The following is a 24538-nucleotide window of genomic DNA, read 5'->3' as shown; positions in this document are numbered from 1 at the left end:
TGGGGTCAGAAAACAAGCCTCTGTGGGTAGTACTTTTTAGAATCTAACTATAGGATTTTTTAATATTAAAAAAATGTGAATTAATATAAAATGCAATGGATTTAGAAATCCAATCTCAATCTCTGCTTTAACAGCATTGTGTACTTGAGTAAAACATGTCAGTTTTCTGAGTCTCATTTTCCTTATCTAAAAAATGGGGAAAATAATACCCTACTTAGAGAATTATTTACAAATTAAAGATGATGTGAAGTGCCCAACCCACAACCTGGCATATAGCAGATGATCAATAAATGGTAGTTATTAATCTTTTTTCTTAAGGGAGAGAATATCCCTAACAATCATTATAGTAGTATACAGTGTAGATTGCAGGAATTAGTATCAAAATGTAGTATTGTTCCCTTGTGAAATATAATGAGATTATATTCTATTGGAATGATTGACAGCTGGCATGGTCTAGTAAAATATCAATAGTGTAAGTATCTTAAATTTAAATATGATGAGAGCAAGCAAGTTGCTTAACATTTCTAGGATTCATAGAAAGACAGTGCAGCATGGGGAGGAGGTATTGAGGAAAAGCAAATAGTAGGAACGGCACACGCATGGTATGGGTACTTGGAGTGGCCCCTGTTGTACCCATGGGTATCATGACCCATTACAACAGCACCCACTCTGGCATAGTTTGTTAGTAACCACAGAATCCACAACACAGGAGCCGCACAGGTTCTGTCATTTATTAGAATTTGCCTTCCCTGTCCTAAAGCTACATTCTCTGTTTCTGAACAAATAACTATAAAATGGATTGGATATGCATATGGTGGAGGAGTTTTCAATGAGAAGGGACAATACCAGAAATAATTCAAAAAGGAAGTAGGGAGTTCAGGGAAGTCTCTATATGTTTTAGGGAAAGATCATCCTTTCATTAAGATAAACACAACACATTATTAAAGGGTTATCACTTACCTCTGCCTCTTTTTTCTTTTTCAACGTTTTTTGAGTGTCAAGTGCTTTCAGAATACGATTTGATGCAGGTTTAGGAATCTGTATGATAGCTGCTTGGATTTTAGCCATTATTTCATTTTGTCGTCTTCTGCTCAAGCGTTGCTAAATATCCCATACACATTAGTTTAGTTATTCAGTTCATCAGAATAATATGCAATGTTATACACTCACAGGTACACAGATACACAAATTTTCCATTGAAATTTTCGGAACTCAGCAATTAACCAATGGAAGAGTCAATATAACTTATTTTGAAAAGTATGATATTGAAACACAATTTTGGAATCCCCAAATTATGCCGATCAAATGTGTGTATTTTCATTCTGGGTAGCAACCCTCCCCCATATCACTGAAGCATCTGAAGCATTCATTTCTACCAGCCAACTTAAAAAGAGGTCAAGTTGTCCCACTGTTCCAAAGAATGGCAGTTCTAGTTCTTTGCCGCAGGAAGATGCGACCATCAGCAAAGGTGGAGACAGAGAAAGGGGAAAAGTGAGGGAGAGAAAGGTGAGAGCAGGCAGAGCATGAGGCTTGTACCAGGAACTGGCAGCTCGGGCTGGATTCATGCCTATGCAATGCGTAATATAGACATAAGTGGCAAACAATATGCTATGCACTAATGAGTTTCTGGAAAAATTGTTCTATAAAACCTTTCAGATTTTAAAAGATCTTTGTTCTTCCTGGAGTTTTTGAAATTTTTCAAGTTTCTCAAAATGCATGTGGACAAGATCTTTGTTCATGTGTTTATATTTTTCTTGAAACCTATGTGTAACCTGCATCAGATTGAAATCAGTTTGACGTGGTATCAGGTTTCTATGTCTCTAAATGAAGAAAGCATTTCAAGATGATTCCATTATTAGAGAAAAAAGAGTATATTGTCATTATAAGCACACATAAAATTTGCCTTCAGAATAAAATTTCTGTGAATTACTACTGTTGATGGCTAAAGCAAATTCAAGTCCCATACCAATCACTCACACCCTTAATTGATGTAAGGACAATAAAAATGCATGATATATGCTTTTATAATAAACTTTTTGCCCTGAGTTTAATTTTCAATGAACGGTATTTGTATCCTTACAAATACATTTTCATAAAAGTAATTTATAAAACCAATTTCAACATAAAAGAGATAATATAAGAAGCTAGATTCTTTCCATTACTTAAGCCACTTCCTAGTAAAAAGTGAAGAAATAATGAAAACTTCCAGGCCACCGGCAATGAGGGTACAATAGCAAAAGAAAATGAACTCTCAGTGATGATTGTGAAGTGGGACACAGAGCAATGGCTAACGTATTTAACTAAAACTTTTATATTCGAAAGTAATCTACTTAGAAGCTGATGACTTACTAAAAATTTTTTTTTAAATGGTACCATTGCTCAAACCATTCTTGGTCCTTCTTTTCTAAAACTGCCTCAGTAGATACTGACACTTACTCAGAAGATCAGTTAAGGCCCTGTGAGCTGTCTTTAAGCACTTACACACACCTCTGCTCTTTTCACTGTTAAAAATGTCCTGGCCTCCATCTTCACAGTGGCAACGAACATGTAAGGTCCTTCAACATCCTACCACCCCACTTCAACATATATATATATATATTTTTTTCTTTTTCTTCAACTTAATTCTATTTCCCCCCAGCCCAGGAAATATCCATTGAGCCATCAAATAACCTGCTGTTAAATGTGTGGAATCAGAGTGCCTAGGTTTGAGGTTTAGCTCTACTACCTACTAGCTTCATGAAGTTGAGCAAGTTACCTAATCTCTCTCAGTTTCATCATCTGTAAAATGGGAATACTAAAAGTACCTATCTCATAAGATGGTTGTGAAGGTCAAATGAGATAATATACATAAAGCACCTGGAACAGGGCCTGGCATCTCACTATGTATGTTCAATAAATTTTCATCATTATTGATATTAATATGTAATAGACACCTGCATCTTCCTCCACCTATATCAAAGAAAAAAGGCATCTCTACTTTTTTCATAAGATATCTCCTCCTTCATCTGAATCATTGACTCATTCTTCCTCTTTTCTTCCCCAGAGGGTCTCCTCACCACTCATCACCTGCCACTGATTCTTTTTCTCAACTGCCAAGTTGTCCCAGTCTCCAAGTCCATAAAATGAACAAACAATCTCACACTTCTGTTGAGCTTCTCCCCTGCAGCTACTGTTATTCTCTCTTCCCCTTTATCTCCACGTGTCTTGAAAGAATAGTCTATGCTCCATTCTTCCTCATCTCCACTGCAATCCATACCACTCTGCTGAAACATTTTTCTCTCCCCAAAATGTAAGCTCTAAGAGAATTGGGGGGTTTCCTGTACTACTCACTTCTGAGTGCCTGACATAAAGTAGGAGCCCAACAGATCTTTGTTCAATAAATGGGTAATTGACTTTGGAAAGTCACCGTGGCCAACATTAAACCCAATGGTTTTTTGTTTGGACTCAGCTCTACAGCACTTGTAGCACTTGTTTACACTGACTCTTTTATACTTTACAAAGAATTTTCTTATATATTGTTTTTCTTGAAGTTACCAAAAAACCTAACTCTCAGGCAGGTAGAGATAAACATCCTTGTTTTTACAGTTTGAAAAAGTGAAACTGAGACTGTTCCAGGGACTAACCCAAAGTTAACCAGCTTGCACATGAAGGAAGCAGGATGAGATACTAAGTTATTGACTTTCAGCCTAATCTAATTTCTAGCTCTCTGGGGGTGCTGAGTTCATTCTGCTACCAGACTCATAAGGATGTCCACCAAGAGTAGACAAATCTAAAAGTGGAATTAGCTCCCACATTTATTGTCATTGCTGCTTCATAAATTAAATTTTAAAATTTACTTATTTTCATTTATTATTGTGCATTACATCAGTACCGTACTCCCCATTATCCTACAGACCTGGAAAAGTTAATGGCCTTCACTTATCATAAGGAAACAGCAAAGGAACTACAGAGATTTGTCAACTAAAGAGTTGTATCAAATAATCAAGAGACAATGAGTATTTGCAACGTTGAAAGCATTGTACTGGGCATATTTCTTGAACTTGAGGAACTAAAAATCTTGTGAGGCCATATGACAGATAAATAATGAAAGTTAGTCAATACTATCAGCAACAGGAGGTTAACACCAAAGAGTAACAATTACCTGTGCCCTGCAAGCTCTGCAGAAAGAGTCCATGTATACTGGGAAGGCTGCACAGAGTAGACGGAGGAAAGTTTGGGGGAAGCGGAGAGAGGAGAAGGGTGAGCTTGGGTGGTAGAGAGGGAAGAGCAGAAATATACAAGTCCTATTCACGGACAGGCTGCCAATCAATGCAGAAGAAAGACTTTATGCTGAGGTTTATGAAGAAATGAAGTTAGAAAGACAGAATGAGACTCTTTAGTGAAAGAACTTGGATGCTAGTCTAATTTGGTGACAAGATTATTTGTAAATTAGCAAGGTTTCTGTGCAGAAGAAACCAACAGAAGTGGAACTGAGGGCAGATTCACCTAGCGGTTGATTAACCTCCAGTAGGAAGCCTGAAGATCGGAAGTCGCATTAGTAGGTTACTGCAGTAGCTCAGCAGGAGGTCTGAGCAGATAGGATAGGGGTAGAAATGGAAAAGAGAGGAGCAGGCACAAAAAGCACTGGGAATTAGGAGCAAACAGTTGATAAGTTATTCGCAACTGGTGGATAGGATGGAGAGAGGCATCAAAAATGGATAAATGAATTGAAAATATTAATATAAAATAAAAACCCAAATATGGCCAATAACATACATCAGGGACATATATGCCTGATGGGGCTTCTTTGAGAATGCAACATCACTGCTGTGTCCCTTTACCAAGCTTTATATTGTGATATGTTTATAATGTTTCTTTATGTACTTACATCTCGAAAAGTCTCGCTTTTCATGTTTTGAACTTTTGTATTTGTCAGGGGTTGCATGGTTTGCATTTCCACTCCAGTCAGCACACTTTTCTTTTTTCTCTGGAGAGCAATGTACAATTGATATAAGAGTTTTGTGGCTGCCCCAGGCTTTTCTGTGATGATATCGTGGGCCACGTTCTGATCAAACTGCACACCCAGAAGGTGAAGTGTGGGCTCCAAGCGAGAAAAATTATTAAGTTTGGCACTTGAAATCCTAGGCATTAAAATATTTTACATAATTAGACACTGAAATAAAGCAAACAACAAATATCAGAGGTATTACCATGATCCCATATTATGAATTATCCCATGTTCTTTTAAATATATCAATCCTCTCTAAAACCACTTAATCACGTAGATACATTGAGATTTTGTGTATTGTCTTAACTCCATGCATTTATTTCTCTTGAATGGCTAAACTAAAACCCATTAATTTCATATACTCTTCTACTTAAATAGATGCTAGAATTTCTGCAAGAAGTCAGTACAAAAACATAACTAAATTTCTTCTTCTAAATGGAAAATCTTAACTATTGTTTTGAAAAATATTTTACTCAGAAGACAAAATTGCAATTTAAATGTCCATTTCTTCAACTGATGTCATTACTAGAACCTGAAAATAATCTTATTTTCAGTTGCAGTGACAACTTTCACAGTAATCCCCTCAGGCATTATCAGAAATATTTAATTAAATAACATTAGCTATACAACTAAATTAGTTATGTAATCTTCACTGTACACTTCATATTACTTCTTCAAGAATCGCTAAAGACTTTCTACAATATATGTATTATTGAATCACCTATCATCAAATTAGGCTCACATTTTAGAAGAAATTCATTAATTCATTTATTAATTTACTCTCTCAACTATACCAATAATTTGTTTAATTTAATAAATTTTTATAAATTTATTAAAGTCTTACAAAGATAAGACACCCTGCCCTTTAGGAGTTCATAGTGAGAAAACAGATGAATAACAAGTAGTGATACATTGATGTAACTGTTGTAATAGAGGTCTCAAATGACCTAGGGCTGTCAATAAGCCTGTGAATCCAGTGGCAGAAAGAAAGCAAAAGATGTTAGATGCATTTTCAACTTTTGTGCCTCTCTGTGATCCAACTGAATGCAAATGTCAATTTTAACCATTGGTCTATTTTCTCCTTACTTTAACTTCCAAAATCTCAGTGACATTCTTTGATGGAAAAAATACACTGAATATACTTAAATATAAGTCAAAGTCACATCCTCTCCCTGAAAAAAGATGATACTTTAGAACAGAGGGAGTTGGTAGAATTTCTAATATTATAGGGTTACTCACTCAATAACTTCATTTTGGACTATAATATTATTTGGGGAAGATACAATGACTTTTAATGACCTCAACTGAATGTTTAGAAGCTGAAAGAGATCACTTAGCACTTCTTTTTAAAATTTATTTAATTAATTAATTTATTTTTGGCTGCATTGGGTCTTCGTTGTTGCGTGCAGGCTTTCTCTAGTTGCAGTGAGTGGGGGCTACTCTTCATTGTGGTGCGTGGGCTTCTCTTGCTGTGGAGCACAGGCTCTAGGCATGCAAGCTTCAGTAGTTGTTGCATGTGGGCTCATTAGTTGTGGCTCGTGTACTCTGGAGCACAGGCTCAGTAGTTATGGCGCACGGGCTTAGTTGCTCTGCGGCATGTGGGATCCTCCCGGACCAGGGATCGAACCTGTGTCCCCTGCCCTGGCAAGCGGATTCTTAACCACTGAGCCACCAGGGAAGCCCAATTAGCACTTCTTAAACTTTATATACTGTTCCTAGTATATTATTTCTCAAGAGATAGCTCTCAAGCAGTGGTTCTAAACCTTTTTTTTAAAATCACATATACCATCCTTTGGAAATCTGATGAGAGCTATGAAACCTTTTCCACAGGAAAGAAAACACACATTCATGCAGATACACAAAATGTGTATACAATTTGCTGGTATTTGTGAACCTCCTAAAATCTAGTCTAAAAGTGCCTGTCAGCTGCCAAGGAGGTGGATCTGGGGAAATATAGGAATGATTTATAAATATAAATAAGGAGCCAGTATCATGGAAAGGCCAATGTCAACAAATGTAGTGACACAAGGCAGTGAATTCCTTTTCCAGTTCTGTGGTATAACTTATCGTATTTCCTATTTCCTCTATTTGGTTAAGTATATTTTGTGTGGCATACCACATCAACCAAACTTTGAATGAAATATTTTAAATTGATAAAGAGAAACAGATCTTAGAGGGGATAAGAAGAGGGGATAAGAAGAGATAAGGAATGCTACAAGGTAATCTTATCAACAAAAAGGGTAAAACATTTTTTTAGGTCTTCTCATGTCATGTCCAGTTTTGCAATTTGTTCCCCCACAAATGACCTTACAGTTTGAGATAACAAACACACACACAGGACTAAAATGATTAGGGTACAGCAGACCATGTTTTGAAGAGTCTTATTGTGACAGAGGATGGTCAAATCAAAGACCTGTGTTCACATTCCTTGGATGGGCACCTGGCATCCCCTTTTGATCTTCCATCTCAGTTCATCATTTCATGTCCTTCCTATCCTAGGAGTCCTGTATGCCTTGTCCACTACACTTACTTGGAAAGATATGGCCTGAGAGCCACTTTTCAGAGATTTTGCCTGGGTCATAACCTTGGGCTTCAGAGGTTAGAGGCACCATAATTCGGGAGGGAGAATCCAAAATCAAACACTATTCATTTCCAAATTTTATCAAAATTTAGCCCTGTACCCAATAAAAGTGAAGAACACTTCCCCTCCTCTTTCTTGTATTACACAACCCCCAGAATGCAGTGTAGCCTGCTAACACTAGGGTTCAGTGACACAGTAGGCTTTAAAATGGCTTTTACGGTCTGGCTGAAGTGTCCAGGTGTAATAGTATTTCCCTCTGGAAGCTTTTAATATATACTCTAAATTTCCAACCAAAATTTTGGGAATATAACTGGTGTGTAAATTGGTGGAGTCCACTCTTGTTACAGTATATGCTCAATCAGTATAACATGATAATCAACAGCTGGTTTTGAACCCAGAGAATCCACTGGGACATCTTTGCTCTGAAGACATAGCATATGATGTAAATGATGACACCCGAGGGGATAAGGAATGTATTCTGGGAAAAGTCTTCTCCCTCTCTACTTGCAGTCCTTATTTGCCAAGGGATTATCAATCTCCTCTCCTCCTTGCCACCTGGTGATGGAATACATCTCACAAGGTAATTAGAAGCTGCCCTCCCAAGGGATATCCATGTTCCTTTACTTTTTATTCTTTTAACTAATCTGCTCATTTTTCACCCTCTGAGATGGACTAAAGATATCCCAAAACAGAATTCTTTCAGAGTTAGATGAGTTATTCTTAGGATTAAATAATTCCCAAAGCAAATAACTTCTAATTATTAGCAACATAGATTTAGTTTACTGTTAACATTTTAGACTAAAGACCCTAGAAAATATTACACAAAAATCCCCAAATCATGAGCTCTGGCACTAGCTAGCTGTCTAAAACACAGGCTTTACAAAGAAGGGTCCTTTTCCCCACTAAATACACTATTACAAAGGTCATATCCACAGATTTACTAATTCTTGCCTTCTTTAAAATACCATGTGCCCTGGAAAAAATGGGGGTTGTTCCAGGAACTAAAGATGGATAGTATTTGGTTGTCAGGACAAGTAGGTCCCTCTCCCCATGTTAAGAACGGTAATGACTCAGTGGAACAGAAAGTGAGTACTTTTCAGTGAGTAAAAGGCAGGACTGCTACACATGATAATACTCAGGGCACACTCCTGTGCAGGGGTGGGGCAATACCTGCCATGAGGTTGTTTTATCCAAAAAGGGGCTTCTTTTTCTTTGCACAGAGGTCTTTCTGCTCACTAAGACCTGTGTCTTCACAGTTACCTCCATCCATATGGGTCCCTATCTCCATTTCACACAAAGGCCTTCCATGGCCTGGCTAACAAGAGCCAACTTAGTACACGTGAAATACTGCACGCATGATCTGATCAGTATGGTTCTTTAAGTTTTCTGTACCGAACCAGATATGCTTTCTGAAATCATTCATTTATTTAATAGAGAAACATTATTGTGTGCCTGCTATGGTCCAGGGACAATGCCTGGAGCACAGAGAATAAACATACTATGCAACTTTGAGCAACTTTGCAATCTAGTTAAGGAGTAAACATTCATATATTCATTATCAAACATTATTTGGGCTCCTTCACGTGGCAGTAACTCTGATAAGAACTGACATATAAATAAATAATTATAACTTAATGTAATAAAAAAAAAGGGACATCCAAAGTGTTATTAAAACAAAGAGAAAAAAACAAAGAGGAAAAGAAAATTAAATCTGCTAGGGGACCAAACACAGTTTAGAGAAGGGGTGGATTTTTAGCTGGATCTTAAGGATGAATAAAAGTTTCTCATGGTGGAAGTGAAGGACGAATGTTAATATGCAAAATTGCAAGGCATAACAAAAGCACATGACATGTTTGTGGACCAAAGCAGTTTATGTTAGGGCTCCAGACCGGTGGAAAATGCGGCTGGAAAGGTGGATGAGGGCCACACAGGGAAGCATTTTGTAAGACAGGCCTTGAGAAACAGAAACTGGAATATCTAAAGTTTCTTAAGCTGATGGGGAAACCACACTTAAAAATGTGGGTGTAGAGCTCTATCTGCCTACGGAGAAGTTCAAACAAGGTGTCTAAATGCAGGATTTATCAGGATATGCAGCCATTCATTAATTCAAAACACATTTACAGAAAGCTAAACATGTGCCAGGCCTGTGATGGCCCTGGGGATGCAAAGAAAAATAACTCATACCCATAACTTTAAGGCACTTGAATGTACAATGTGCAACATGAAAGAGACACAAAAAAAGAAACTGACAACAAAGTGACCAGTGTTATAATAAGTAAATGTACAAGATAACTTTGTAACTTTCATAAGGGGATAATAAGCAACAACAATAAAAAAGGATTGGAAACCTGGTTACATGCAGACCATCACAAATCAATCTGGTCATATGAGAACTTGTGAGAAAGCAAAAGGAGAAAAGAAGGGCATAGACACTGACTTAGCTACCCTGGAAATCTTATACCTTACAGGCTGATCCTGGCTTCCATTGGAGGGGAGGAAATTAAGGTAGAAGCAGAGTGGGCACAGGGCTAGGAGCTCAGGCAGAGGAGGCAGTCGGGGCTAAGCTGTGAAGGACCATGTACCCCTTGCCCTTGAGGAAGAGATGTGAGACATGGGGTGTAGGGTATGTATTAGAATGTTACCCAGTACCCTATAAGCTTAAGAAATTGTCTGGGATTAGCAACAGAGGCTTATTTGGCATGAAAATGTATTTCCAATCCATGGCTCCTCTTGTATTATACTATTATTACCTGTACAACTAGCATAATCTGGATTGTGAAAGAATGACTCACCTCTAGAATGGAGGTACCAGATTCTTTTGCCTTAAAGTCTTGCAACATAGGTACTGCTCGATGGAAGCCTACTATTCCAAGCAACCAAAAACTAAGAAATACTTGAGTGGGAAATATCAGGTTAAAACATGGAGATGGAGCAGGATGTCAGGAATGGTAGAGCAAGGACCTCCAAAAATCCATTCCTCCATAAAGGCAATAATAAAACTGACAAAAATTATGAAAATCAACTTTTTCATAACTCCAGAAATTATCCAAAGGCTTGTAACAATCTAAGAAACATTTATTTAAGAAAAAAACTTAATCTTAGTTAAAACAGAGAGCTTTTGATCATTTTAACTTGCACTATTCACATTCCCTTCTCCCCAGCTCTACAGTAGCCTTGCAACAATAGGAGCTGTAAAAACCAGCAGCCTAGCAGCCATCAGAGAGGACAAACAGGTTTCAACCTTCTCAAAAAGTCCTATCCTCAGGACATTGTCATTATTTGATATTTTTTAGAGCTCAATCACTGAAAGAAGACTTATTCCTAGGGTATTAGTGAAAAACAATCAGTGGCAATTGTTTAAGATCACAGCTACCTAAGGCAGTGATACCACTGGAGCAAATAAGAGTCTACTCAAAAACTTAAAAGGAAGATATAAGAATAAAATATCCATTGGGCACTTTGAAAAGCTCTGACATATTCCTGGAGATCTAGAGGGCCACATGCATGTGTAGGAATGTTTGGATAAGCAGTAAAGACAGAAGGAGGCCCAAATCTCTCACCTCTGGCTGATCTTGAGGTCCTGTACAAGCAGGAAGTAAAGGCTAAGGCAGGGTTGTAAACTGTGAAAGCATTGGAGACACCTCAACAGACTCACAGTCTCTCAGTCAGGAAAGATTTATCAGTTTAAGATATTTTAAAATATCTCTGTTCATTTGCTGAGCTCTGTTCATTTGCTCTATTCACTAAGCTAACCAAGGAGAGTCTTCAGCTGCTGTACACAACAAGGAATACAGACTTTCCAAAATTAGTCCAAGAGAGTCATTAAACAAACAAGAAGCAGCAGCAACAACCACAAACCATGGGAAGGTGGGATAATCTGAGCTAACTCGTATTATTTTAAATGTCTATTTTCAACAATTATGAGACACACAGAGAAAAAGGAAAGTATGGTCCATATATAGGGGGAACAAAGCTCAATAGAAACTCTCTGAGGAAGCCCAGATGCTGAACTTATTAGACAAAGACCTTAAGTCAGCTATTATAAATGTTAAAACAACTAAAACAATTCATTTTTTAACCATTAAAAAAGAAAGTATGAGAACATCTCAACAAAAATAGAATATCAATAAGGAAATCAAAATTATAAAAATAAGAACCAAGTGGAATTCTAAGGTTGAAAAGTACAATAACTGAAATGTAAAAATTCACTAGAATAGCTCAACAGGAGATTTGAGTTGTCAGAAGAAAGAATTGGTACACTCATAGATAGATCAACTGAAATTATTTATAGGAGAAACAGAAAGGAAAAAGAATGAAGAAAAATGAACAGAATTTCAAAACACATAAACTCATTCTAATCATGAGAAAAAATATCAGACAAATTCCAACTGAGGAGCAATGTACAAAATACCTGACCAGTTATTAATTTTTCTAAACTGTAAAGATTATCAAAAACAAGGAAAGTCTGAGAAAGTATCTCAGCCAAGAAGAATCTAAGAGACATGGCTATAAAATATAATGTGGTATCCTGGTGAGATACTGGAACAAAAAAGACATTAGATAAAAATTACAACAAATCTTTGGTACAAAATGTACCATACGAATATAAGATGGTAGCAGTAGGGGGAACTGGATATGAACAATATGGGAACTCTCTGTACTATCTTTGCAATTTTTCTGTAAATCTAAAACTGTTCAAAATAAGAAGTTTATTTTTAAAAATCAACAAAGCCTCAGAAACCTGTGGGATACTGTCAAGTATACCAACATACACATAGTGGGAGTCCCAGAAGGAGAAGAGAAAGAAATGGGCAGAAAGAACTTTTGGAGAAATGATGGGCAAAAGTTTCACCAATTTGATAAAACACAGGGCTGCAGGAATACAGAAGATATTAAAATGGGACCCATCTAGAGATGAGGGCTTGCTGCAACCTTATAACTTTCTCTCCATTATACTCCTGGGACTATGAAGTATGTATACGTGAGGAAGCAGCAATTTCCATACCAATGGATGCTTGGCTGGTTTAGGGGAATCTTGTGGTAAATGATTCTTTAATGTTAACTTTGGGCTAAAACCATCCAAATGCCAAAGGAATTGACCTTTTTTAAAGTAAGGAATAATCTCACTAACCTGCTTTCTGAAAATTCTGCAAAATCATCCTGAAGTGCAAACTTGTGCAAAACTTCTCCAATTAGATAGCCATTGGAAAATGCCTTTGCAAATGACTTGGGACCTGAATTTTAGAACGTAGAGATTAAAAAAGTAAATATAATGTTGTACATAGAGTTTATATATTTTCATTATGTACACATAGAGTAAAACTTCATAATTTAACTTGAACTCAAAATGCCATGAAAATACTTCTAAAAACATCTTGTAATAACCAAATGAAAATACTGAAGTTTAACGGTAGACATCTTATAAAGACCCCTGAATAAATGTAGATCAGTAGTTGATAACATATGACATTTTGAAGGAAAAGACAACTTTTGATCAAACCAAACAAAACACAACCAATAAAACATATAACCTTAGATCTAAAAACAAACCCTCAACATATTTTATAAAATTATACTCTAATACCTTAGTTATCAGTAAAACCTGTGGATGACGATTTCATATTCTGGCCAGGTAAGGTACAATCTAACTTCTTTAAACCTCAAAACTTAATTTTAACCATTTTGCAATGGAAATTTTACAGAAATCATCTGCACCTTCTTAAATAAAGCCTGCTGAACATAATCAAGCTTTTCCTTGTTGGCTCCAGGGTTTACTCCAGTCTAGTTGGTGTTCTGTGCAATGATGGAGACAGCCCAGAGGAAGACAGACTTTGGAGCCAGAGATATCTATGCAGGAATCTTGGCTCTGCCTTTTACTAGCTGTGCAACCTCTTCCAAGCTGCTTAAGCTTAAGCTTCCTGAGTTTCTATCCCCTCCTCATATCTATATCTATCTTGGAGAGCTATTTTAAAGATTAAAGGCAATGTATGAGAATTCCTTGATATCATGCCTGCCACATAGTATGCAAGTAATGATGAGCGCAGAAAAAGAAATTAAGTGTTAAACAGAATTTGCTTTCTTTAAAAATGTCCTTAGTTTGGGGTCCCTTGTATTTTTCTTATGAAGTGAAGGGTATAGGGTTACACAGTATTCAAGAATGATATACAAAATCGATACATAAAATAAATTATATTGTCATAAGACAAAGCCATCATCTCTCAAATGACTTCAAAATCGTCCAAAAATCTTCAGTGTATTTCTATCAGAGTCCTTTAGGCAATAGCAATACTAAATATCTATAAAATATTATATATTATCACAGTATCGCAAACTCATTCATACTGAATTATCCTCTTTTATCTATTTGACTAGTAATAAGGTGGCCATCTGAAAATGAAGAAAAAATAATTTCTTCATGATTTGTAGAACTGATGCTTGGTGCGTGGTTGCAGGGAGGTGAGTTGAGTTGCTCCATAAAGGCCACTGTACAGAGTCCTTACTCAGAAGACTTCACATTAACATAAGACTCTTGCATATTTGACACCAGCCCACAATTTTGCCCAAAGCTTTCCCAATATCTGTTCTCAAAGTATTTTATACTCAATAATACCCCAATTCTTAGGTTAAATCAATATAATTATAAAGTAGTTTAAAAAGATGTCAACTATTCTCACTGATTCTGTTTTCTTGGGGTGAGCCCCTAAGCTATCTAGCACTAAAATCTAGTGAGTGCCTTCTGGCATCATACAGCAGTAGTCTTGGAAGCAACTGAAATCCAAATAGCTCCTTCTGCCCCCAAAAGGCAGAGGTGTGCCAGCTCCTCCTGCTGAGTCACTGCAGATTTCTCCTTTCCTCAGAGACTCACCACTGCTGGCCTCCAACGCTGTTCCCTGGTTTTCGGCTGCCACCACTGTCCTCACTGTGCCATCTGGGCTGCTCTGGCTGTGCCTTGCACCTCTTCTGGCTGTTGCTTTCTCCTTTCTGCTTCTTTCCTTTTTCTCTTCTATAGCCCGTCCCTATTCTTAGCTTTCTGAAGTGCCATTGGACATACAGTCATCGTCAGACTATGGATTCCTACTAAAAATCTAAAGACTATTATTTTGTATTCAGGGGCTACTGCTATGTCGCCTTTGGGCGGTCTCGTTCCTCCACTCTCACTGGATTTTGCCCTTTGCCTATTGTTCCTGTTGACTGAAGACCTGAAATCTAGCCTGTGAATAACTGGGGAATAACTGTGTCCTAGTCCATCACTCTCAATTTATCAGGCAAATGGTCTGTAGCAAACTCTTTGCTACAAAGAGTCACTAGAAAAATAAAATCATAATTCACTTCCTTTGAAGTGGCAGGATTTATTAATAAGGCAATTCTGATATGGTTAAAATAGGGGCATTTTGGATATAAAGGTCAAAGAAGAACAGTAAACACATTATTTCACTGTCAAGTAGTTTACTATAAATAAGTATGAAAGCATGTGTCTGCAGCTCTGTGTGTATTAGACACTCTCCGATTTTTTTTTTTTAACACCCCAGGAACACAGAAGAGAATAATGAGTGAAGAGCTATAGCAAAAGTAACAGAGAGAAAACACATAGAAAAAATGAAAGAGGAGGAAAAAGAAGAATACATGCAAGAAATCAGATGAAGAAAGAGCAGATAACCAGGAATATGTAGATTAAAAAGTATGGAAAGGAAGATAAGAAGCCAGAGAGAGAAAGAGAAATGGAGAGAGGCGAGGGGAGGGAAACAGTAAGGAGAAAAGAAAACTCAAAGGAAAGATTATTTTTTTCCCTTTGGTTTATCAAATTTTCCTTCCCAGTACATGTTCTGAAATACCATGACTAACTTCATGACGGCCACCTCTATAAGTTAATTTGCACTCACAACTGGAATTACCTACAGGGAAGAAGAGGTGGGTTGACTCTAGGATAAGGAGCAATGCAGAATATGAGAAATACATGAACCATGGGAGCCCAGTGACGTTCTTCACCCTGAGCTCTAAAATGATCTACATCTGGGAAACGTTGTTCAGCAGCCACTCAGCCATGCCTCCAGTCTTCCAAGCCTCAGATCTGATACCCATCATTTTCATTTGCTGAAATCTTTGATGTGGGCCTTTGTCTACCTTAGGCTGGGACAGAGGGCAAAATGGTCTATGTGTTTCTCCACCTGAGCCAGCTGGAGAAAGCACAAAAGAAGATAAGCCTTCTACATTCCAAATGGTAATGAGGAGAGCACAGGCTCTGGAGAAATATTCTCTAGTTTGACTCTTTCACCATTTATAAGCCCTAAGACCTTGGATAGTTACACAGCCTCAGTGTCCTGTCTTTAAAAGAGAGAGAATGATGGGTTCTACCTCCTGAGAGTTGGTTTGAGAATTAAATGAGATAATTCCATGTAAAGTGCGTAGCATAATTCCTGGCATATAGTAAGTGCTCAGTGATCATTTTATTGTTATTATTACTGCCTCCTAATCTAAGACAACAGGTTATATCAATTACACAATTGTTAAGCTCAGTAATAGATCCTCAATGACTACAGTACAAACATCTTTATTTAAAGGTAACTCAGTACTCAGAGAACAAATAGTTGACCCTATCCTTAAATTCAGATACAGGCCTACTCTTGGGGCCAGGTAAGCTATAACACTCTCGCCAGTCTGGGGAAGCACATGTAATCAGACACAGTTGATTTTTACAGAAAACCATTTGAGTGGGAGAAATAAAGACAAAACGTAGCCTCACAGCATTTCTGGTCAAGTTTTGCCACCAAATGACTAAAGAGATTTGGGGATTTGCGGATTGTAGACAAGGGGCTATAGACCTACACATTCTATGCTAAGTGTCCTTTGCTCCTCCTTCACTAGAAGATCAAAGACCTAGCCTAGCTTTTTTTTTTTTTTTTTACATCTTTATTGGAGTATAATTGCTTTACAACCACATTTTAACAGCCACTATGGAGAACAGTATGGAGGTTCCTTAAAAAACTACACATAGAGCTACCATATGACCCAGCAATCCCACTATTGGGCATTTACCCTAAGAAAACCATAATTCAAAAAGAGTCATGTACCAAAATGTTCACTGCAGCTCTATTTACAATAGCCCGGAGATGGAAACAACCTAAGTGTCCATCATCAGATGAATGGATAAAGAAGAGGTGGCATATATATATAATGGAATATTACTCGCCATAAAATGAAATGAAATTGAGCTATTTGTAATGAGGTGGATAGACCTAGAGTCTGTCATACAGAGTGAAGTAAGTCAGAAAGAGAAAGACAAATACCGTATGCTAACACATATATATGGAATTTAAGGAAAAAAAATGTCATGAAGAACCTAGGGGTAAGACAGGAATAAAGACCCAGACCTACTAGAGAATGGACTTGAGGATATGGGGAGGGGGAAGGGTGAGCTGTGACAAAGCGAGAGAGAGGTATGGACATATATACACAACCAAATATAAAATAGATAGCTAGTGGGAAGCAGCCGCATAGCACAGGGAGATCAGCTCAGTGTTTTGTGACCGCCTGGACGGGTGGGATAGGGAGGGTGGGAGGGAGGGAGATGCAAGAGGGAAGAGATATGGGAACATATGTATATGTATAACTGATTCACTTTGTTATAAAGCAGAAACTAACACACCATTGTAAAGCAATTATACTCCAATAAAGATGTAAAAAAAAAAAGCCAAGCAAATTTACTTTCATTTGAGAGAGAAAAGCAGCTGCTGGTGGCTGGGTACTGGCCTGGCCCAATTAGGCCCTGGTGTTGCTAGGAGTTTGCCCAGCACTCACAGCTAGACCTCGGCCTTCTGCCGAACATAATCAATTTCACATCACACCAACACCAGACAAGGCTACTCAGTGACCCTGATGGATTAAGACAGAAACAAAATCTCTCTGTAATCATGTCTGAACTCAGCCCGAAACAGTATTGGCCAAAACACAAAAAATGATCAAATATCATCCCCCTATTCTGACTGATAAGAGTGATTCCTGCTTTTTCTTTTTCCTTGCTTTGCTCTCCCCACTTCCTAGATAAGTTTTGTTAAGATATCCAATCATAGAGTTGTCTATGCTCCCTTTACAGGTTCCAATTCAGAGCAAAGCGCTGCTTCCTTGAGCCCTCCCCAAAAAACACCTAACACAAACCCAAATGCTATAAGGCCTTTCTAACATCCTCTTCTTGAGAAGCCCCACAGTTCCTCACGGTATGTGTTGCAACAAGTCAGTAACTCAATTTTGTTCAACTACAGGTGTATCCTGTGCTCTCTGGCTGGAGGACCTTGGCAATTTCTTTTCTTCCAGTACCAGAATAGGATGATCAATTTTTATAATTTTCTCCTTTGAAGACTTCATCATAATTCTCAAGATTTACTATCTGAAACAAAATCTCAATTGCTATATTATATAACCTTCTTTAATGGTTAAAATTTTGGGTGGTATTCTTGGAACTTCATATCTTAAAATTTTGACATTGATTTATACAAGTCTTCCGTTATTAGATTTGCTGTCTCAATTTCTAGTCAACAGAGGCCAAATTTCAATCAAGGAAAATGCTGCTGAACCAACCAGGAAATATCAAATAATTTGTTACATTACATGACAAACCATGTATTTCCTAATGACCCTGAAAGGCTAAAGTATGAGAAAATGTGTGGTTTAATAATACCTGGGGGAAAGGGGAATGAACTAAAAGTCAGCATACTCAGAATCTGCTACTAACTTTCCACTACCTAGTTGTATAACCCTAAACAAATCTCTACACATATCTAATCTGATTTCCTCATGTGCCAAAGAAGAATTAAATGATGTCTAAGATTCTTTTTCAGATCTAAAATTTTATGTCTCTATGATACGGTAAGGTCACAGGCTAATAAAAGGTCACTACAATACATTATAAAATATGGTATATAAATAAATATTCAATAGGATTTTTTGATATCTCTATTTTTTTCTTAAAATAAAATTTGGTACTTTTGAAAAAATGTGGACATAAGACCTTTAGTTAGTGTACAAGGGAACCCAGATTAAGTATAGTTAGTGCACAAGGGGTTAGTTAGTGCACAAGGGGGTCCAAATTAAGGATGTCCCTAAAATTTGGGATACCAGTAGAAAATATCACTCTCTAAAACAAAAACTACTGAGATTTAATACAAAAGGACAGACTTAGCCACCTATGGAAACCCACTTATAAACCCAATTAACAAGGAATATAGGCCATCTCTTAGAACTCACAATAATTTATCTATTTAAATTTTGCACATATCATGTAAATGATAATCTTGAAATGTATTAGTTAAACTTCTTCAGAATAGAGATATGCTGCAATGGAAGAAAAATACACAAATATCATAATTTTAGAAGCTTTTGTAGTAGTAGTAACACTGGAAAGTATCATTGAACAGTATGATTTCCCCAAGCACTGGGGGAAGAGAAGGAGGAGGGAATCTGACTTTAATCTAATCTAACTTAATCTAATCGAATCTAACCAGTCACTGATATCTAGATAAAATATCTCTAGAGCAGAAAAGTAAAACACATCAAGTATTAGTTTGATTTGAGGATTCTTTTGGTAATGTCTAACTTCTAACTGTCAAGGAGCAATTTGATCTATAAATTTGGTCTCCTCCTGAGTGTACCAGCCCACCAAGACATGCATTACTTTCCATTGCCAGTATACATTATTCTGCTGTCCTTTTCCACATGATGCATTGGTACTGTAGCTGATAAAATCAACAGAATGTAATTTCTGTTAGCATGTGACAATTCCTAAGAAGTTGCTTTAAGTAAGAAAGCAGAGCTTCTGAAATCACAAAGGTGAGGATCAAAGCACCCAGGGTGACATTTTTGAGATGAACAAATCCGTAAGGTTCAGTCAAAAACAATACTTTGCCCTACTTTTGTCTCACTCATACATTCTCATGTAATAAACAATTATTTACTAAGTGCCTATTATGTGACAGACACTATAATAGACATACTTCTAAAGTGAGAGGCAGAAAAGTGGTTGAAATAATATTTGAGTATCTAGCTCTAGTATAGATGATAGGCACTGTGGTAGATATTTTCCATTTGCAATCTCATTAGATACCCTCCCAAATATATAGCAATTATTATTACTTCTCAAGGTATAAAATTGCGACTAGAGATCATTATTTATAATTTGGCTACTACAAAATCAAGACTTAGGGATACTAAACTTTCTTAACTCAGTTTTCTCTTTATTGGTTCCTTGTTACTATTGATAACAAGGTTTAAGACTATTGAAACAATAAAAATATGCATAATGAGGTATTTACAATTTTCAATATAGCTCCATCCAAAATCCAAAATCATATGGACTGTCTTATGCATCCATTTTTACAAAGAATCTGATCTGTTCAGTACATGGAATTCAAATGCTTCTACTCATTTGTGGAGAATGTTTAGTTATGACATTCTGATGCCAGTTTCCTCTTACAGTGTATTCACAGGCGTTTTGTAAAACAGAGGCAATGCTTATTCTTGAAAATAACTGAGAGTTTGTAAAGAATTTTACAGCAGATCTCTTAGTAACATTATTCTATATTGCTTATTTTTGTTATAAAAATAATTGCTTGAATTTCAGATGTGATTTTGTGTTGAACGACTTTTTGTATTTTAAGACATTTCATTAACATATACGTCTAAGCATTATTTTCCAGGACAAATGGTTTTGTTAAACTTAACTCACTGGAGATCCTTAGCTTTAGTAACATACATGTTGTCATAGATGTAGTGTCAGGTGTTGACACTAATCAAGCCTCTGGTGACTCCCAGAAACCTCATTAAGTGGAGGGAGACTATTCTCAACTGAGGATCATTGAAATTCATTTTCTTACTGCTGATATTCAGGGTAGTGCAGACAACACAAAATTCAACATGAGGTGCTTTATCCAAATTGACTTCTACCTTTCAGAATAATCCAGAAATCAATCGGCTTTAGCTACCTCTCCAATGACAGCAATGCATTCACTTGGCATTCTCATTCTCTTTTCCCTGTCCCAGCAAGCAACGTATGGACTGAACCACTTTTTAAAAACATCAATAAATCCACCTTTGCCATTTAAGCATCTAGGAATTAGGTTATGCCCTGTGAAGTTACAACATGCCTGGGGGGTTGAATTTCTGTACTGCTTGTGATTTCAAAATGAACAATAATCCTCATTAAAGGGAGCTCAAATGAATACACTTGGGAGGGTAATTTTTTTAAAAAATATATTCCTTAAGCATACACTCTAATATATAATACAGTGCCTAAGAGCACTAGTCAAAGATCTAGCTTCAAATTCTAGTTCTAGTACCTACTAGATGGGTGACCCTGAACAAATTACCAAGCTCACTTAGCCTCTTTTACTCATCTGTACAACTGGGACAATGCCTCTTAGAGCTTTTTTAAAGATTAAAAAAGAAAACCCATGTAAAAGGCTTAGCACAGCGTCTGGTGTAAGTACCTAAGTGTTCAAGAAGGGATAACTTTTATTCTTCTTCTTCTTCCATTTATAAACTTTATTAGAGAAAATAACTCTTATGTAACCCTCCAATACTTCAAGATACTTACTATATTTCAACCAAAATGTTAAACCTCTTTTTCTCCTATTTTGTCATGTGATGTTTGATCTACTTCTTTAATTTTATATTTAAGCAAAAAGCCAAATAACACAGATGTACAAAAAAAAAAGCCAGCAATCTTCTTTCCCAGGGTAACCAATACCAATACACTGGTTTATATCCTTCCACACTTCTCTCTATGCTTACACAAACCACAAAATGAAGAGTCCTGTGTATGTCAACAGCCCAGTATATGCCTCTCCACACTCTTCTCTCACACATCCTCATGCAACAATGAAATTATACTGGTTACAATAAGCTATAAATTTTGTGTTTTACTTGAGCATTCTTTTTTTTTTTTTTTTTTTTTGCGGTACACGGGCCTCTCACCGTTGTGGCTTCTCCCGCTGCGGAGCACAGGCTCCGGACGCGCAGGCTCCGGACGCGCAGGCTCAGCGGCCATGGCTCACGGGCCCAGCCGCTCCGCGGCATGTGGGATCCTCGTGGACCGGGGCACGAACCCGTGTCCCCTGCATCGGCAGGCGGACTCCCAACCACTGCGCCACCAGGGAAGCCCTACTTGAGCATTCTTTAGGTCAAAAGTTATAGCAACTAACTCATTTGTTCTAACAACTGCATAGCAATCCATAGCATCATCTACCCAAGTATTCTGCTACTGAAGGGTATTCGAACTGTTTCCATTTTTTTTCTTTTTGCCCCTACCATCCATGTAGCAATAAACATCCTTGTTCAAATGTCCTTACATATTGGTGATTTTATTTTTGTATGATAGTTTCTGTAAAGTAAGATTTGGCATTACTATGTCTCAGGGACTATTCTAAATGTTTTACATTTATTATCTCATTTAGTCTTGACACAACTCAATGCAGTATTATTATTACCCCTATTTTGAATATCATAAAATTTAGGTAAATAAATTGCCCAAGGTCACTAGCTAGGAAGTGTGAATAAGTGATTTCAACCTAAACAGTCTGGCCTCCAAATCCTTGCTCTTAACAGGATCCTTATCCAGCAATTGCCCAATTACTTTCCCCAGAGGTTGTACCCACTTAACAGTCCTTCCATGAGAGTTCCTCTGAACCATTCTAAGCCTTCCATTGTACACCATAGGATGGCTTATCTAATGACAGAAATCAACTGGCAGTGTGCTTCTTAGGTGCACAAATCCTATCTTGTTTGTTTCCAAACACAGTTGAATGTGTGCCCTATAGTCAGAAAAACCTTTTACAATATGGAATTTGGTTACTTAGGGGATTGTCTCTCTCTTTTTAGGCTCCTCTTAGCAACTCAGATCAAAAAATGAATATGTATTGCTAGTGAATGGGATGCAGAATACTGCAGCTGTCTCTGCTAACAGCTTCTGGCGTTATGCCTCGGGAAAGCAAACACTGGGAATTTTCCATTTATAGTTTATGTTATTTAAATTCTTACTTAAAAAGCCTCCAGTCTTTTAATATTCACGGAATGAAGTAATTCTTCCTCCTCCTCTCAAAACCAAAATTCCCAAACTGATTACAATTAGAATGGCATACTACTGTTTTTCTATATTTCTTATGAATTTTATTTACTTTTCTCAGAAGTGTTTCAATATACAACAGAGTCTTAGGGACTTGAGCAAAGGGTGCAGTTTTTATTAATCAAGTAAATAAACCAAATTAAACTCAGCAATTTATAACTGCTTTTCTTCGGAAGAGTATATCTTAAGGGCATGTTATTACATGTTGGCTCCTATGGTGAGAAAGAAATATGAAAAGAAAAATGCTAAACGCCACCCTGAGATCAGCATCGTATTTTAGGTGAGGAACAGTCAGAGACACATGGGATGATCATAGAATCCTGGGGAAAAAAGTTACTGCGATTCCCAGGGCATGTGCCGGTGGTGGTTTGGCAAAGAAAAAATCCGGGTTTTATGCCTCAAGAAAGTCAACTGGAGAAGCTCCAAAAGTTAAAGATCTTAAACGCTGATAACAAATACTGTGTGGCTGCAGAGACACGACTGATCTAGCAAATTCTGTGGATGACTTAAGACTTAAGGTTGAGTTGGCACTATTGCCCCTCTGGTAGCAAGTTGGCATTATGCAAGGATGCTTCTGGGAAAAACAGACTGAAATGATTCGGTCTGAAAACGTCTTGCTTTGAGCAAAAACATTACCAGCTGGAAAATGAACTGCTTAAGAGACAACAGAAAGAAGTTGAATGGGGGGGGGGGTAGTGCTATTCTGGAATTTTGGTTGTCACAGAAGGTGCCAACATGTAAAACTGCCTCTGTGGTTGTGAGATTTAGAAACTTGGGGCGGCAACTTCATGGCTCGGGGAAAATCAGGTTAGTGAAGAAGGTCAGCTTTGGGAAGAGTGAAAAGTGGTCAGAAGCAGCTAATGTGTACATTTGAGCTAAGACTGCTGAAATTTGTAAAAGTTAACATATTCTGCCTTAACTCATTTCACACACCCTCCTCTCCTGCGAGGCAGTTAGGTATGGCAAGTATGGCTGGATCTGTTTTATACTGGAGGAAACACACTGGAAGAAGGAGAAGGTATTGTAACTTGTCCCGGGGCACACATTTAGTAGCGCGGTAGCTGGCTTTCAGGCTTCATATTTCGTTGGCTTAGTACTACACCACGCTTGAGTGTGAAAGGAGCAATGTCAGGGCCAGACGATAGAGTCTAGAAAATTCTTCTCTCCAAAGGGGCAAGGGAGCCCTCCCTGAAGCCTCTGATGGCTGAGCACCACGGTAGGTCAGAACCTGCGGGATTGGGACCACCGTGATGATGGATACCCCTGAGCGGCAGAGCGGAGGCGGGAGAAGCCCTGCAGCGGCTGAGGTGAGCCGGAGCGGGCAGCTAGCCCCTGCCCCGCCGCCACCTTCCATCAGCGCGCCGCGCTCCAGGCTCCGCGCCCCCCTCGCCCCCGGCCCGCTCTCCCCAGGCTGTGACACTCACTCACGGTCTGGGACACCTTCAACTCCTGGTTGAGCCACTGGCACAGGATCTCCGACATGGCTCGGCCTGCGCCTCCCACCGCAGGCAGGTGCCAGGAACGCGCGGGAAACCCAGTCAGCCCGCCCGCGTCCTCCTGTTGCCAAGGGCGACCCGTTGCTAAGGAAGCGTCTCCAGGCCAGAGCTAAGGGAGAAGGCTGGGAGAAGAAGGGCGCCAGAGCCCAGCCGAGGAGGACAGAAAATCGTGACTTGCCCCCTGCTGGCGGGTAAGACCTGGATGTGCGCAAGCGCAGTGGGCTTCGAAGGTCCGGAGACGGCGGTGCGGACCTTCAAGAGCGCTGTTAGCAGAAGTGGGGTGCGGAGGGGCGAAGCAGGGAAGCTAGTGGACTGAGCAAGGGGTTCTTGGACAAGCAGAAAGGAAAGAAAGAGTCTTGATTGAA

The 24538-nt window shown here is 38.2% G+C and overlaps 1 protein-coding gene across 1 annotated transcript in view; it reads right to left on the bottom strand.

The window, feature by feature from the left end:
• SPEF2 (sperm flagellar 2) overlaps nucleotides 1-24159 on the bottom strand; it is a 170632-nt gene extending 146473 nt beyond the window's left edge. Inside the window, exons 1-4 of the mRNA XM_060146018.1 lie at nucleotides 24102-24159; nucleotides 12700-12802; nucleotides 4868-5120; nucleotides 961-1101 (exon numbers count right to left, since the gene is read on the bottom strand). Coding sequence (XP_060002001.1) covers nucleotides 961-1101; nucleotides 4868-5120; nucleotides 12700-12802; nucleotides 24102-24159 — 555 coding nt within the window. The remainder of the gene's footprint in view (nucleotides 1-960; nucleotides 1102-4867; nucleotides 5121-12699; nucleotides 12803-24101) is intronic.
• Nucleotides 24160-24538: the final 379 nt, after the last annotated feature.

The sequence above is a fragment of the Lagenorhynchus albirostris genome, chromosome 3 (genome assembly GCF_949774975.1).
Source record: "Lagenorhynchus albirostris chromosome 3, mLagAlb1.1, whole genome shotgun sequence".
Classification (NCBI taxonomy): domain Eukaryota; kingdom Metazoa; phylum Chordata; class Mammalia; order Artiodactyla; family Delphinidae; genus Lagenorhynchus; species Lagenorhynchus albirostris.
This window is presented reverse-complemented; position numbering and strand designations above follow the sequence as displayed.